General features: G+C 45.0%; 4 protein-coding genes across 4 annotated transcripts; 1 reads left to right on the top strand and 3 right to left on the bottom strand.

Moving 5' to 3' along the window:
* Positions 1–311: 311 nt before the first annotated feature.
* N7483_010930 (DNA-binding domain-containing protein) lies at positions 312–2,067 on the bottom strand (the record flags this gene model as incomplete). Its single annotated transcript, XM_057094357.1, has 3 exons — positions 312–1,455; positions 1,530–1,581; positions 1,632–2,067. 3 exons carry the CDS (start codon positions 2,065–2,067, stop codon positions 312–314), a joined length of 1,632 nt encoding a protein of 543 aa, XP_056940328.1.
* Positions 2,068–9,182: 7,115 nt separating this feature from the next.
* Positions 9,183–10,822, bottom strand: N7483_010929 (GTP-binding protein RBG1; the record flags this gene model as incomplete). Its single annotated transcript, XM_057094356.1, has 9 exons — positions 9,183–9,202; positions 9,273–9,393; positions 9,444–9,800; positions 9,869–10,206; positions 10,267–10,337; positions 10,414–10,450; positions 10,511–10,585; positions 10,674–10,737; positions 10,802–10,822. 9 exons carry the CDS (start codon positions 10,820–10,822, stop codon positions 9,183–9,185), a joined length of 1,104 nt encoding a protein of 367 aa, XP_056940327.1.
* Positions 10,823–11,578: 756 nt separating this feature from the next.
* N7483_010928 (putative cysteine dioxygenase Cdo1) lies at positions 11,579–12,520 on the top strand (the record flags this gene model as incomplete). Its single annotated transcript, XM_057094355.1, has 3 exons — positions 11,579–11,842; positions 12,051–12,188; positions 12,251–12,520. 3 exons carry the CDS (start codon positions 11,579–11,581, stop codon positions 12,518–12,520), a joined length of 672 nt encoding a protein of 223 aa, XP_056940326.1.
* A 224-nt stretch (positions 12,521–12,744) lies between these two features.
* N7483_010927 (neutral amino acid permease) lies at positions 12,745–14,254 on the bottom strand (the record flags this gene model as incomplete). Its single annotated transcript, XM_057094354.1, has 3 exons — positions 12,745–13,864; positions 13,934–14,020; positions 14,082–14,254. The coding sequence occupies 3 exons, from the start codon at positions 14,252–14,254 to the stop codon at positions 12,745–12,747; spliced, it is 1,380 nt and encodes a 459-aa protein (XP_056940325.1).
* Between the last annotated feature and the right edge of the window lie 1,526 nt (positions 14,255–15,780).

Raw genomic sequence — 15,780 nt, 5'->3', positions numbered from 1 at the left:
CCAGAAATCGGCGTGGAACTGGAATACAGAGTGATGCAAATAAAACAAATAGGAAAAAAACGGAATAGAAAACAAGAAACAGAAAACCACCTATGAAGATTGAAAAATGGGGCCAAAATGAAAAACGAAACGGGCGGGGTTCATAGAAGCGTTCAAAGAGAGTATATGTGAGGTGAGTGCGTGGTGGGGCGTTAGAGAAGGAGAAAAAAAGTAGTTGGGGGATAAAAATGCAAGGAACAAGAAAAAGCGAAGTATAGAAAATTAAAAATCAAAAAAAATAACAACATTCAAGAAATCGGGAGTCGTGGGTCTCAGCTAAGACCATGGATACTCCGCTTCTTGCTGACTCGAGGAACATCATCATGTTCATCGATCCGCGTAAGGCCTCCTAGGATGTGTCCCTGGCTTTTTGCTAGTTCGAGACGTTCCATCAGCTTGCCGATAGTCACATATTCTTGTGCAGCGAGACCGGAAGGTTGCTGTTGGAAGTAATTCATCACAAGCTCTAAGGCCTGACGGGCTTCATCTTGAGTAGGAGACTCGGGTGCACTGATAGGCGAAACCGCAGTGGACTTCGAAACGACAGGAGGCGGTTGCATGGATTGCGTCTTAATCTCAGGATTGCTGCGATTCCGCTTGATCAACTTCCTGGGATCGGTTCCTTTGATCGCAGTTCTAGCCTCCTCATCGCCAAACTCCAAGGGGGATTCGAGAATAGCAACCGGTTGGGTGACATCTATCTTAGAGCAGTCTCCATCCATCGAATGATCCGCAGTAAGCAGAGTCGGGTCGATGGGGGCGAGAGGAAATGTAGAACTGCGTGGTCGGCTTGTGTTGCTACCAACTGAGCATGGGAGACGATGCTGGCTTGTTGGAGTGAAAGGACTGTCTGAGACCAAGGTTGAGCAGGGACTTGTCATTCCAGTCGAGGAAGTATCGAGCGAAGTAGTACTTTTCGAATGGATGTGAAGATAACCCCCAGAAAGTTCGGGGCATCCATCCGACTCCCTCTTGATACCACTCGGGCTCTGAATTGGAGAGATGGGAGAACCGAATGGATTTCCTGGAGAAATGGGACTTTGAGAGGCAGATCCGGTTGGAGAACCAGTATCAATGCGAGTAGGACTGGTAGAACTGTTTCGTCGGGTACTCAGAGATCCTTTTCGTGACTTCGCGCCCGATAGGTTGTTTCTCTGCTTGAACTTCTCCAGCCAACTTTGAGTAAGTACTCTATCCTTACCCTCAGGACATCCACAAGTATGCGCAAAAAAGAGCGCTTTCTCCCTTATCATCTCATCATTTATCGGAAACCCTTGACGTGAGTAGTTCCTTGCCCAGTTGGATAGCGCTTTCTCAATATCCGGAACTCGACCCTTTGCTCGCTTGATCGGTGATCGACTTCCATCATCGGGGTTCAGGTACTTTTCTTTCTGGCGCAGGACTTTGGAGACGGTACTAAAAAATAATTGGCGTTAGGGGGAACCTAGGATCATGGGGCGGTGGAATATTGAACAAATCATGTTTCTTACCTTCTTTCAACACCAAACAAAGCTGCAGGAGAACCCATGTTAGCCCACATGGCTGTCCCCACATATATAGTTCTGCACTATTTTTTTAACATATAATCTTACCTCCAATATCAGTCTGCTTTGCAGTTTTGTTCTCTTCGTGGTATAAACACATCTGTCGGCGATCCTCATCGGTCAAGGTTCTGCGCGGCGTCGAACCTCCAGTGGAGGTCTTTCGAACTGGAGGTGGGGGTGCTGAAGGAGAGACCGATGTTGGCATAGGAGCAGGAGGAAGACCATTTTCATGGAATGGAGAGTGATGGGCAAGCATACTAGGCCAGGCATGCGAGGGCATTGGTAGTGGCATCGATGTATATGGTGGCGGCAGGGACATGCCGTAAGAAGAGGGGTCAACGGTCATGATTGGTGAAGGACCATACTCAAACCCAGTATATTCGGGCATCGGCGGCGAGTGCTGTGGAGAGGTAAATGCACCTAGTTCGACCCATGGTGAATGTGGGAATTCGCCCTCTTGTGCATGATGAGGTTCCGTTTCCATGGTGGGCGAGTTTTCCATGGGACGGTCAAAAAAAGATAATGTAGAAGAATCGCACTCCGGGATATCTCGATTGCTGATAGGTTCCAGTGAATGGAAAAAAAGAAGAAGCAATGGGAGAAAAAAGAGAAGCTGAGGAAATATAATAGATAAAAAAGCGATTGCTCCTCGAGGCAATGAGAACAATGACACAATTTTAGAGGTGAAACAATGAGAACAATGACACAGTTTTAGAAATGAAACAATGAGAGATAATGCATGTTCCACATACAACGCACACAGAGAGAGACCCCTAACGAACTGTATAAAACTGCCGATTTCTTCCCCAACAGAGTCCGTAAGCCCTAAGAGCTGTAAGGAACAGATATGGAAGAAGAATCAGCCGCGCAAGATATCCCTTTAGAATTAGCAAGCTTCAAAAAAAAAGTTGCAAGCTACTAAAGGGTGGGCGCGAAAGGTATGTATACAATATGCAGGAGGTGAAAAGGGTTGAGGGTGTGCGCATGCGGGATTAGGCAATGGACGGAGTTAAAAGAAAACCAGGACAAGACACGACGATCCAAATCGCGTGGATTGAGCAAGTTGAATCTCGATTACAACTGGCACGAGAAAGTAGTCCGGAGAAATCCATGATAACCTTCTGCCCCCGAGAAGAGACGAGCCGATCTATAGGATGATTGGTTGGAGTACTTGAAAAAGGACTAGACGAAATAAAACATTGAACCCAATAAAATAGATAAAATAGAAATATTCTGAATTATAAAAAAAATTGGAATAATTATAATTATAAAAAATGAAACTATAATAATTATAATAATTATAATAAAAAAAGAATAAAATCGAATAATTTCATAAAATACCCCTGTAAATGAAGAGGGGAACGGCGTATGGTTGGTCCAAAGCGAGATATAATTCTGGCCGGAGGTTGCATCTAGTTTCATAGACCTGGTTAATGTATTACCTGGTTTTTGGTATTGTATCAATGGAAATCTTTTGAATGGGAAATATCAATCTTTAAAAATACTTGGAATTGATCCATTGAACGCGGGATCTCCGAGGGATATTCATAGTCATCTCGTTTTTTTAGTACTTATCTACTAGTATTATTATTATTCTTCTTTTCTTTTTGAAAAAAAAGAAAGAAAAAATACACGCATGATATTATAATTCTACTCATATTTCTACCTCTCTGTTTAGTATTATTGGATTATAAATCTCTTTATCTTGCATTTATTTTAATTCCAATTTCAAATGTTTCTTTTTTAAAAAAAGACTTTTTAATTTAATTTATTTCTTTTCTGCTTTGGCATCAGATTTCTGCTTCAAACTTGAACCGAGTATCGGGATTTGTGGACATAAACTTGGTCTTGGACTTGAGTATACGGGAGAGTAATTCATCTGCTTTTGAACTTGGAGATTTTTTTTGTTGGGCACCCAATCATTCCCAAATCTCCATATACTCCATAGTTGACCCTTGGTACAATGAGGGTTCTCCCTTTAGTTCTTTAGTTCTTGATAGGATCCGTGGTTCAACGTATTTTTCAATTGCCTATTCAGCTTACTTGCTTAATGGATGCCCCCAGTTTTCTGACATCTTGAGACGGGCTGATTCTTCAGCATGACTGGACCATTGTTTGAAAAAATGGTGCGATCCCAACCTTGTCAAGAAGGAAAAAGAACGGAACACTAACGGAGCAAATCAGCAGTAGATCATCCGCGGGGAGGAAGGGGGGGGAATGATGTTCAACACTCCGAGCTCAAATCCTAGATCCTATCCATGATTTGCTAGGGGCCGGATAGCGGATCGATAAACCGCTGAACTTAAAGCCCGCATGACATGCGCTGTGTAGGCCAGACATGGATATTCACTGGACCGAGACTCAAATCCAGCCCTGAAAAGAAGGTTGACTGCGGCGGTGCATTTCGCTCATCGTTTCATCCCATCAATTCTTTTTTCAGATGGGAAGCTTTTTCAACGGTCTGTTTACCAAAGCGGCCAAAGAGAGGCTGGCGTCCAAGTTTCTGGACCATACCATGTGATGTTGTCAGGGGCACGGAGCATCGCCTCGGTCGAGATGAAGGTTGCGAATAAGAAGGGCGAAGTAGCAATCTGCGGTATGACTGGACCGCCGCGATAAAATTGAGCATCCGGACTTCGGAGTCAAGAGCAGGGCGAGAGCAAATCCCTAGATTGGATGAGAAGGCTAGATTACCGGATTGAGGAGACGGATCTCTGAAGGACATGCCGATCTCCCTGGATTGGGCCATTTTTTCTTATTGCATTTTGCCAGGATCCGAACGCATCAGACATCCTCGAAAGATGACACGGCAAATAGGCAAATGAGGACCAGCGTGGATCCTCTTCATCTGGGCGAATCCCCCGCGCCCATTCGCTTGTTCACGATACGAGCTCAATACAAGGGCCGAACATGGCCGCTTCATCTGGCCCTATCACAGGGCAGAGATGGACTCTCGGCGAAGAGAGGGGGGAACTCCCCAATGATGCGATCTTGCTTTTCTGGCGCTAACTTTTTCCCTCGCTTTTTTCCCTTTTTTTTCCACTTCATTTTGGTTGACTCCACTTCCACCCTGACCCACAGCGGTCCTCTCCGGGCCGGGAACCTTCAGTAAAGAATGACAAGAGCGGATAGTCCGTCTAACAGCTTTTTGCACGGATGTTCACCGGACGCGAGGCGTCCCACGGAACATGGCGGGGAGGAGAGTATAGAAAGAGGCCAATAAACATGGGGGGATGAAGAAGGGGGAAAGGCAGCCGGGCCATTATGCCATAATGTTACGCGACCCGGCGCCTTCTCTCTACTATAGTACAAAATCTCCCATATTGATCGGGATCTTCTTTTTTACTAAGTTCAAGTTTCCGTATAAATTATTATGATGCGATCTGGCTCGCATTGAGCTAACATTTGAATACTTGATTCTCAGTATATGGAAGAGATAGAAGATTTAGGATCATAGTTCCAGATGTCATATTGAATACTATTATTAGGACTGAATACATAACTTAATGTTCTAGGTTTTATCAACTGAAATACTACTCCGTACTAGTATCATCATTATGGATTCCTCCCCGCCAGTTCCACTACAGAAAAAAAAAACAACCTTGAAAGCCCACGAGGGAATAAATGTCAAATGGGACTAAAATTTTGACTTTTAATCAAAAGTCTCACCATGTTTATCTTTTCTTTTTTATTATTATTACCTTCAATTAAAATGTTTGGGGATGGAAAGTCTAGTCAACAATGAAACAAGAGCAAAGTGCAAGTCTGACAAATTCTTTGCTAAACCCGAGAGTAAGTTTGACGGTCAAGCCCATCAGGGGCGCATGAATTAACCGTGGCTGGTCTGGTTTCTAGCCCATTGATTCGTCCAGATCCAAAATCATCCTGCATTGTACCGTCGGTATTTTCGCTAGTTTACGCCAGTCATATCGTTCTTGACCGAGATTTTTCTTTTCTTTTCTTTTTTCGTGCATCCTTAGAAAGTGGAATCGCAGTAGATCAGCACTAAGTGGGCTGACGCCATTTTTTCGCTGTAAAGAATTGAAATCTTCCGGGAAGATTTGAAGATCTACCTTCTGATTTGAATTTGATATTTACTTTCTGGTCTGGTAATAGAACCAGAATATTATGCATAGACAGATACGATGTATTCAGTATTCAGTACTCCGTACCCCGTACCCAGTACAGCCTGAGATTATTTCGGAGAAGAAGAAGAAACGAGCCTAGACTAGTCAGGATTAAAATCATCAGGTCCTATAGCTGCCCAGTCTTGTAATATTTGCTTCTTTACCTTTATCCACTTTGTCTTGCCTGATTCTCCCGCTTCTTTTAGTTGATCCTATCATATTGACTGACGCGATAAGAGGGATTCGGTTCCGAGGAAAAGCCTCGTTTAGATTCAGGAACAATACCGGGGGAAGAGAAGGTGGGAAGTGCATCCGAGTCTGCGAGGACAAGGGTAAAGTAACAGGGTTAATGGTTGGGTTGAGTCAGGTACCGATCGACCTCTAGGATACACAACCTTAGAATCTCTTATGGAGTACAGAGTACTTCGTAATAACGGTAGTGCTTCACCGGGCTTGCCGTGCATTCTCGGAAGCCCACCGCAATTTTCTTTTTTTCTTGTCGATCGCATAAATCCCAAAAGCATGGGTAACTATGGTGGAGTCACTGGAGTCTAGTTTGACGAACCAGCCCTAATTTGTTAAGCCCATGACATAATTGACATCTGGAAAATTGTCTCAACGAGTCATGAACCTGTGCCTGCGTGCGTGTGTGTCCGTGAGTGATTAACTCTGGGGAAAAGAAAGATTGCAGACCCGCCTAATGCAATGCAATGCAACGGGGTCGACCGATGGATCCTCCACGAGAAGTAGAACCACATGCCCGGCATCGGTGATAGTCACCTGATAATGTATAAGGGGAAAAAATGATATTTTAAAATAACTCTTTCTCTCACCCACGAGGAATGCGTAATGTATACTCCATTAGATTAAGACAAAATGTTTTAGTCCCAGGTCAAAGCTGACAAGAGCAAATCCTGCCGATCTTGCATCAGATCGTGAACAGCTCTCCTTGTGGTCTGGGCTATCGAGATCGGCGATTTGTGGGCGAGACTCCACTTAGACCCCTCAGACTCCAGTTACTGCGTGACCCTCCGCAAGGAACGAATTTCATACCCAAATATGGACAGGTCCGGACCTTATTGGGCAGTACCTCCAGAAGACCTGACCATACACCTGCTGTGCCACCCGAATCCTCGTACTTTGCTAGTCACCAGACCGTATAGATATTAGATATCACTATTCCAACTAAGGATTCACCGCTTTTTGTCAATGATCCTGTGTGCATCAATGGCATTATAGTTCATCTCTTTATTACCTTTCAAATGTTTTTTCTTCTTCTCTTTCTTTGTTCCTTTTTACCCAAACATTCAAAGCACTACCTTAGTGCTCAGGTGGCTTTTTTTAATCTATTTTGTCTGTCGTTCCTCCTAAACTTGAACATATGGCATTCAATCATTCGGAAACTTGCAGATCCTTCACAACTAATCCGTCGAGAGCTGAAGCACGGCCTTTCGGAGGTACTTTTGGCATGGCTGATCCAAATTTTGGTACCGAGCAGGGAAGGTGAGAATCAGGTCCAGAATGGGGTATTGGGTATTGGGGGGGGGGGGACACGGACTCCCCCCATACGACATCTGGACAAAATGTATATTAGACCTGATGGACATATCATATTTTTTGCTTTTTTCCTCCAATTTCTAAGTGAACCTATCGGAAAAGATCATTCCATTCGGACTAATTAGCCCTAGTGGTGGAGCTTGCGGGTGTACGCATCACCCCCCCTCTCTCATCTCTTTCGCTTTTTTATAAAATCATTTTTTATTTTTCTTTTTGGCCCTCCCCGAATCAGTACAGCATAGCCATGATCACCATTGCCGAATGAGCACGGGGAGGAGAAAAAAAAAGAGCGATGTGGGTACTACACTGTACGGAAGTGGGAGCTGTTATTAGCAGTAGGTCAATGCGTAGTGGTCCCGGCCCCTTCTCTCTGCAACGCATGCACACCATAATTGCCTTTGAATTCGGGTCGAAGCCATCGAGTTTCCCAAGCTTTGACCTGAGGCCATATCGACCTTTCTCGACTTGTGGCAAGGTGTGGCAACCTGTGGATCAGCGAAAGGGGAAACTGGGGTCTTACCCAGATTTGTCCAGGCCCACTGGCACGCCTGGGGGAGACGTTGACCGAGACGAGGAGGGCACATATGTACATCTGTATTGCTCAGACTGTTTCCAGCCCCCATTATTATTCTTTTCCTAATCTTGGAAATCCATTTGGATAATTCAAGTGGCGAGATTCTTGCTAGCAAGGATATTGTGCAGGACGGCACGGAAAGAGAAGTACGAGACTCCAATTGGGAATGCCAGGCTGGCATTGTTAACTAGTAGCACGGAATATATGCATACAACTCTGCCCAGTTGGTAAAGATACTTAGGACTGATAAGGATATCAGATTATACTAGTTAGTAGCTACGGTGTCATGGAGATCTGTCCCTGCCTATGATGTACTACTACTTTCAAAGTACTCGCAGTATATACGAGAGCCATTATTGGTCCATAAGCAAGCCGTGCATGCTGCATAGGTACGGAATACTTACTCGAGGGGTAAAATGTGGCTGGGATTTCAAATATTTCTTTGACCACGTTGCATGATCGCCTATTAAGTGAAAGCTGGTTATGCAGCAACAGCCCTGGAGATGTCGAACTTATTCATCGTCATGTCTAAGCCCTGTCTAAGCCCTGCAATTTTCCTGTTTGAGGCGGCGCCACTCCGGGGAAGTATGCATCGGTTGGGTCTTCTTGACGATGCACGACCATGATCTAGAACATTTGAGAACTTTGGAACTTTTGAACTTTTGATTTTGTATTTTTTTTGGGCTGAAAGTTCCTCGGAATTACCTTCATGGAACCACGAGGACAAAGAACTTCCATCCCTACCCCAACAAAAAGATGAATGGGTAATCATAACAATATGGACCGGTCGCTTCAAAGGCCAGGGTAACAAGAACAAATAGAAAGAAAAAGATTGAAACATGGCGCCCGCCAAGACATTCAACAAGACACCCATGGCTCTCCATGTTGCCCCTGACACCCCTTTGGACATTTCTCTAATTTGTCGAGGTCCTCGTGGGTTCAGGTCACACTACAAATCAAGGCACCAGGGGATGGAAATTGAAAAAAACCACAATAAGCAAAGTAGCCCATGCATGGTGCATGTTCGCTCACAGCCCAGCGATCAATCTCCACTCCAAGAGCCGTACGGAGTAGACAGGATAGCTCTTCGAGGCCTTATTCGATAGGCTTGGTTGTCCGTGCGAGAATGTCGCGATCCAACCACACTTGGGTTCCGTGGCGTCTTACAGGGAAGATGGCTGCAACTCAGAAGCCGTACCTGTCAGCATGACGATAACAGAAGTAAGGATGTTTCTGACACAGGGCCCCAAATCTGCCCGGACTTTCTCCCCCAGTATCTTATGAATCGACTCATCACTTCGCGCAGAGGGCTGAGATGGTCATGTGTTGAAAATAATTCCATTACCGCTTAACAATGGAAACTATAGGACAGCGTCGTCAGCTTTAATTTCCTGGATTTTATATCAAGTGATTGGGTGAGAAAGTACGTACCAATATCTTCGTCAGCCAGCTCGTGGGCAAGACCAACACGCTGGGGTTGATGCTTCACGGAACGGCCATACACAATGGCATGCTTGAATTGATCCTTGATCGTACGATGAATGGCATTACACTGCATCATATTAGTATAATTGACTGTGTTATGAGTCGGATATCTCTTACGAAGTCTTCCACTGTGCATCCTGAGGAACGAAGAACCACAGGTGCTGTGTAGTCAGGCGCTCTGCCCTTAGGCTTGGTGTAGATTCGTCGCAGGTTAAGCTTCTCCCACATCATCTCCAACAGCTCGTCGACGTTCCAGCCGTGTTCAGAACTGATGGGCACGGCGTTAGGGATTCGGTAAAGAAGATCCAGCTCCTCGATGGAGATGGCATCGATCTTGTTGAGCGCATAGACCACGGGAATGTAGCTTCGGCTGCGAGCCTCGAGAACATCAATCAAATCGTCAATGGTCGCGTCGCATCGAATAGCGATATCAGCGGAGGTAATCTTGTACTCGCTCATGACAGCTTTGATTTCCTGTTGAGATGCGAGTTAGTACCACGCCCATATTCCTTATGACGATATTTGTAAGACTGAAAACTCACATCTGGAGTGATGTTGGTCAAAGGCACAGTGCTAGTAATGGCGATACCACCCTTGTCCTTCTTCTTGAAGTTGATGTTCGGGGGTGACTTGTTGATACGAATACCGAAGCCCTCCAATTCGTTCTCGATAACTCGCTTGTCGACCAAAGGCTTGTTCACGTCGAGAACAATGAAGATCAAATGGCAAGTCTTCGCAACAGCAATAACCTGACGACCACGACCCTTGCCGTCCTTGGCACCCTGAATAATACCGGGAAGATCGAGAATCTGAATTTTGGCACCGTTGTACATAACCTGTCCAGGCACAGTCGTAAGGGTCGTGAATTCGTAAGCGGCAGCTGTAATTGAATCAGTCGTCTATTTCCCATCGTCAAAATGATTGTTTGTCAAGGACGAACCTTCGGAGTGCTGGCCAGTGAGTCTGCTCATCAATGTACTCTTTCCAACGGAAGGAAAGCCAATGAAGCCACTTCATGATTTGTTAGCATGCACGTCGAATTCATATGCCTATAATGAAGTTCGTTTTCCACTCTATTAGGACTTACACACTAGCAACACCGGTACGTGCGACATCGAAACCGGCTAGATAATCCGTATTAGCGACTGAACCAATATCTCAAAATAATTTATGGGTCAACATACCACCACCGCCACCACCTCCACCAGTGGGTGTCAGAAGCTCTCGCTTGAGCTTAGCAAGCTTAGCCTTCAATTGACCTATATTTATCGTCAACCATGTCCAGAATCGTAATCGAGTCTATTGTTCGCTGGCTCGTTCGTTCGTTCATTCGTTCGGGATGCATACCCAAGTGATATGAGGTGTTCTTGTTCTTCTGAGTTCGAGCCATCTCGGACTCTACCTCCTTGATCTATAACCAGTAAAAATCTTCATTAGTAATGAATCGAGCGCATTTTGATGAACCTCGCACTAACCTTGTCCATTGTGGTAGACATGTTGGCGGCTGAAAATCACGGCAAACACAGAAAAAAAAATTAAATGGGACTGTCCCGGTAGATGATACACAGGCCACTCTCTTCTCGAGTGTATTTCCTGTGCAATGAAGCGACTTGCAAGTGGTGGCGAACAAAATGCACAAGGGTTGCGGAGACCACAATCTTTGAATTTTAGTCAGGGCGGGGTGTAAGCCTGAGGCAGGAAAGAGAGAAATTATGTCATATAATGCCTGAAATAGTGGGCTTAAATTTATTCTGCCTCAGGCCTCAATCGCTTATCGGCTGCACCAATCTCCCATATCACATTCACCAGGTCACAACCTTGGAAGTTGTCACGCCGCGCATCGCAGGGCACTGTATCAGCGAAATTAGGAAATCTATGTACTGAGCACATGGGTACTTGGCTAGCAAGCTCGTTTAAATGTAAACACTATATCATCCTACTCAGATATAACTTGTAAGCGCCCATACCTACCCAGGCGTGTTCACATTCTCTCAGAAAGCCATATTTACATACTTAAGTATCACTGGTGACTGGTGACCTATTTGCTAGAGTCTATCCTCATTCAATTCAATCATCATGCTATACTTTTTATTTGTATGATAAGCTCTTTGCAACCCAGAGCGCAGTGGAGAAAGCGGCATCCCCGGCTGGATCGTCAACCTACGATAACGGTTTCCTTCCAAGGTTCTTTCCCCTTGTAGTGACATCCAACACTACGGTCTTGAGTGATCTTTCAAACTCCCTCGACCGTCATGCCATATCTCGAAAATGGGAATTCGTCCCTTTCTGCGCTTGAAAATGATATAAATGCATTCGAGAAGCTCGTGCATGACCTTAGCGCGGCTCTAGGCCCGAGCTCTGGCCTTGACTCTGAAGATGTCGACCCAATGAATATCCAGCTTCTGATGGAGAAATACGTCTCTCACTCGGAGGAGTGGAGCTCATATGCGCTGGGAGACGCTAGCAGATCTTACACTCGGAACTTGATCGATGAGGGAAATGGCAAAAGCAATCTAGTAAATTGATATGCTTTACGCATTGCCCGTATTCCTCCAATTGACTGGCTAAAGTTACTTACCAAGAATAGTTGATTCTCGTTTGGAGTCCCGGAAAAGGAAGCGCAATTCATGATCATGCTAATGCACACTGTCTTATGAAGGTATGAGTTGCTCGGCTCCAAACTCTCCCTGATACATCCAACATGAATTGACTTCTCTCCTACAGATCCTTAAGGGCAGACTTCAAGAAACTCTATATTCTTGGCCAGACAAAGAGAGGATAGAGCATGGAGAGATGTCTCCACCACAGATTACTCGGCAGACTATTTACGAAGAGAACCAAGTAACCTATATGTCTGATAAGGTATGTTCAATCTGCTCTTCAAACTATGACACAATGTGCTAATCTTCGTGAACGCATTAAAGCTTGGTCTACACAAAATATCCAACCCAGACCCAGAAGGCTTTGCCATCTCTCTGCATCGTGAGTTCAAGTTTTCATATCCACTTCTCATACTTATGGGACTCGAAGTTATACTACATATTACGGTGCTCACATATCCAGTTTACACACCACCGAATGCAGCCAAAGAAGGGTTCTGTCTCTTTGATGAGAAAACTGGGAAAGCCAAACATATCAAACAAACTCACTTTTATTCGGTTCGTGGCAAGCGCCTTGACTGGAGACAAGAGTGAAGAATGGCCACTGGCATTAATCCTACTAGGCATGTACATACTCCCTACTTTATCGTTATTAATCCTAAGTCACAATAAGTCTGGAATAAAACTTAAATATTCATAAACATCGATTAACCAGTAATCTATGAGGCCTCTAATCTATACACAAGACCCAAATGCAATCATGCTAATGCAAATGCGATATAGTACAAAGAAACAAACATAAAACACCAATCCCAAATCTAAGTATCAGTGTTCTTGCAACTGAAGCTAGCACTGCTAGAATCATCATGAATAGCAGTACCAGAAGCATAAAGACCCAGCACACAAAGTGCCAGACCAAAGATAGCAATGCCGACATTGAGAATAGTCAAAGCGATCTTGCGAGGCGAAGAAGTCCACTGTCCCTTGTTCAAGTGCAACCAGTAAATACCGCTAAGACCGTAGCTGAACCAAGAAGCGAACAGGGCACTAATCAGAGAGTTCAGATCACTGAAAACAGGGATAGCTTCAGCGATGATCCAGGCAACAACCCAGCAGGTGACACCGAGACCAATCCAGATAGCGATGGACTTGAAGCTGCGCTGGTGAATAAGATCGGACTTGGCGCAAAGACGGAAGTAAATGTACTTCAGACCAATGTGGCCGTTCACAACACCTGCACCGACGATAGTGGGGATGGCGATACCGTAAGCGACCTTCTTCATTAAGGGACCGGCGGCGCTAAGGGCGGGTGATTGGACGTCACTGCCGACGTAGTAGTAGATGACAACGGCGGCGGTCAAGTACAGAGAGATTTCGAAACCCTGGAGCATGAAAAGGGACTTCTTGAAATCCTGGGGAGACTCCATCTCCGAAATCAGACCGAAGAAGGCGACGTGGGCGCAGTAGGCGAAGACGATGTTTGAGACGGCCTGGAATGCGGTGTAGAGGGTGGTTTCAGTGGTAGCTTGGATGATACGGCCAGGGTGGTCTTCGACACCAACGGAGATCATGGTGATCATGACGGCGCTGAAGATACTGATGAAGGAGGCGAAGGAGATCCAGGTCATTCCCTTCATGGTACGGGGGATGGAAAGAACCAGGGAGATAAGCATGCCGACGAGGGCGAAGACAATGGAGCAGGTGCCGTGATCGGTGATGGTGTTCATCATCACACGGAAGGTGAGGATGTGACTACCCATGACGAAAATGCAGAACAGGAATTGGCCTGCACCGAAAAGTTCACGACCGAAGGGACCCAGGAGGATCTCACCAGCGTCTCCGAGGTTCTGGATGTGAGGGTAGCGCTCACGCATAAGACCAATGTTGTATCCGGTGTAGGTGGCGAGAAGACCAAGGCCGACAATCAAGATGACACCACTATTAGAAGGTATGTTAGAATCTGCCTGGACTCATTGCGACTCATCTCAAATAGAGGGCTTAACTTACGGAACCATGCCAAGAGTAGCAACTGCATTAGGAAGTGACAGGACACCCAGCGAGACAGACTCGCAAATCATGAGCAGACCGCATTGCCTATGAATTGGTCAGTAAATGCACTCGAGAATGACCACATCTGGCGAGAGACAATACATACCACCACTTCAAAGTCTTATACTTGATCTCGGCATACTCCTCATTACCAAAGGCATCAGAGACTTCACCATGCTTGAGGGCATTGAAGTCCTCCTCAAACCCGGGCTCGTTCTTCTGTTCCTGAGCAATCTTATCATTATGATAGGCAGGAGGCTGGGCTGACACGGAGTCCATGATGAATGAACTTGTAGAAACTTGGAATTCAAACTCGGTCACACGAAAGGGAATAGACTCTCGAGTAGATCGATATTAAGAACCCGGGGATTCAAGTTTCCACAGAATGAATGACGGGGAAGAGGAGAAGATCCCACGCGACGTGGTATTCGATTAATAAAAGAAATCCATGATAGAGTTTCGGTTACCCCAATGCTCTCCGCGTGCCGATATTTGCCCCGTTGGAGGCGAACGCGATCGGAAGGTCCATGGAAGACCCGCCGAATGATCCATACAGGATGATGATAGGCTGCATATAGAGATCCCCGGGCCGAAAATCGGGTGGTTGACCAATCAAGCCACCGGTATGCTTGATAATTGACTAATTGAGTTTCTTCACGTAAATGTTGTGCGGCGGGGATGTTAGTTGCTAATGTGGTGCTTAGCATGATCGTATGATTGTTGGATGATGAGGAGGCGCTGAGGCGAATCAGTGTACGAAGAACTGATAATTGCCTTACAATTACTAAGGCCAGACTTCAACATAGTTTCACATAGTTTCTTTTACAATAAGTCCATGAACTACCAAGTTAATGTTTTCAACTGTTAGACTTTTTTTTTCTTATTTTATTTTATTTTGCCATCAAGATCACTTCGGACGAATGCCGTTTTCAGACGGGACGGTTGTAATCTCTTCCCGGAATTCAACCCTTTCACCCCGAGAATTCCAGAAGGAAAATGGAACTTGAAATCTACGACGCGTACATATCAATTCCAAGATCTTGGCATTGAGTATTTGAATCATGTCTCTCGTGTTCAAGTTCTACTGTGATCTTTATTATCAAATCTATTATTCCCTTACTAGTACCAGCATTTGCGCATGACCCATATTATATGGACTACCCCGATGTCCTATTTAGCTAAATAATAAAACTGAATCTCAAAAATCTTAACATTTCATTTGAAACATTTAAAATCTAGATGAATTGGACAAAATACTACTCCGGTCATCTCGCGTGGTTGACATTTACTCCGAGTGGCTGACAGTGGCTGACCCAGATCGACCATTTTCTTTCGCTCACCGGTTCACCCGAAGATTTTAGGTTATAGGGCATAAGATAAGCATGGATCTAGTCCTTTCATCTTGCCACCCGATTGGTCTTCATACCAACCGATGAAGACTTTCAAAGCTCCTGGCTTTTTGGAACCCACTCGTATACCAGATTAGGAAGGTCGTTAGTCTCTTTAATCTCAAGTGGCTTAGTGAGTCCCCTAATCAGCCCATTCTCGGAATATCATTCCGGATTTATTTTATTTGTTTGTTTTTATTCTCCTTTTCATCTAAATTTGACGCGTACAATTGGGTTAGACTTGGGGTCTCCGGTATTCTCCACGATTTTACGCGGTAGATATTATCTGGGGTTGTTTTTTTTTTCCATTTTATCACGACATGCTATTTGTCAAATCTGGATGTTGATATCTGATTGAATATGGGTCTGAGTGGAATACAGAGAAAGACTGGGTTCAATTTCCGAGCTGCTAATGCA

This window comes from Penicillium malachiteum (genome assembly GCF_028827825.1).
Source record: "Penicillium malachiteum strain IBT 17515 chromosome Unknown utg000005l:1.0-9002435.0:326005.0-9005861.0, whole genome shotgun sequence".
Classification (NCBI taxonomy): Eukaryota; Fungi; Ascomycota; class Eurotiomycetes; order Eurotiales; family Aspergillaceae; genus Penicillium; species Penicillium malachiteum.
Note: the sequence above shows the minus strand (reverse complement) of the source record. Positions and strands in the feature narration are given on the sequence as shown.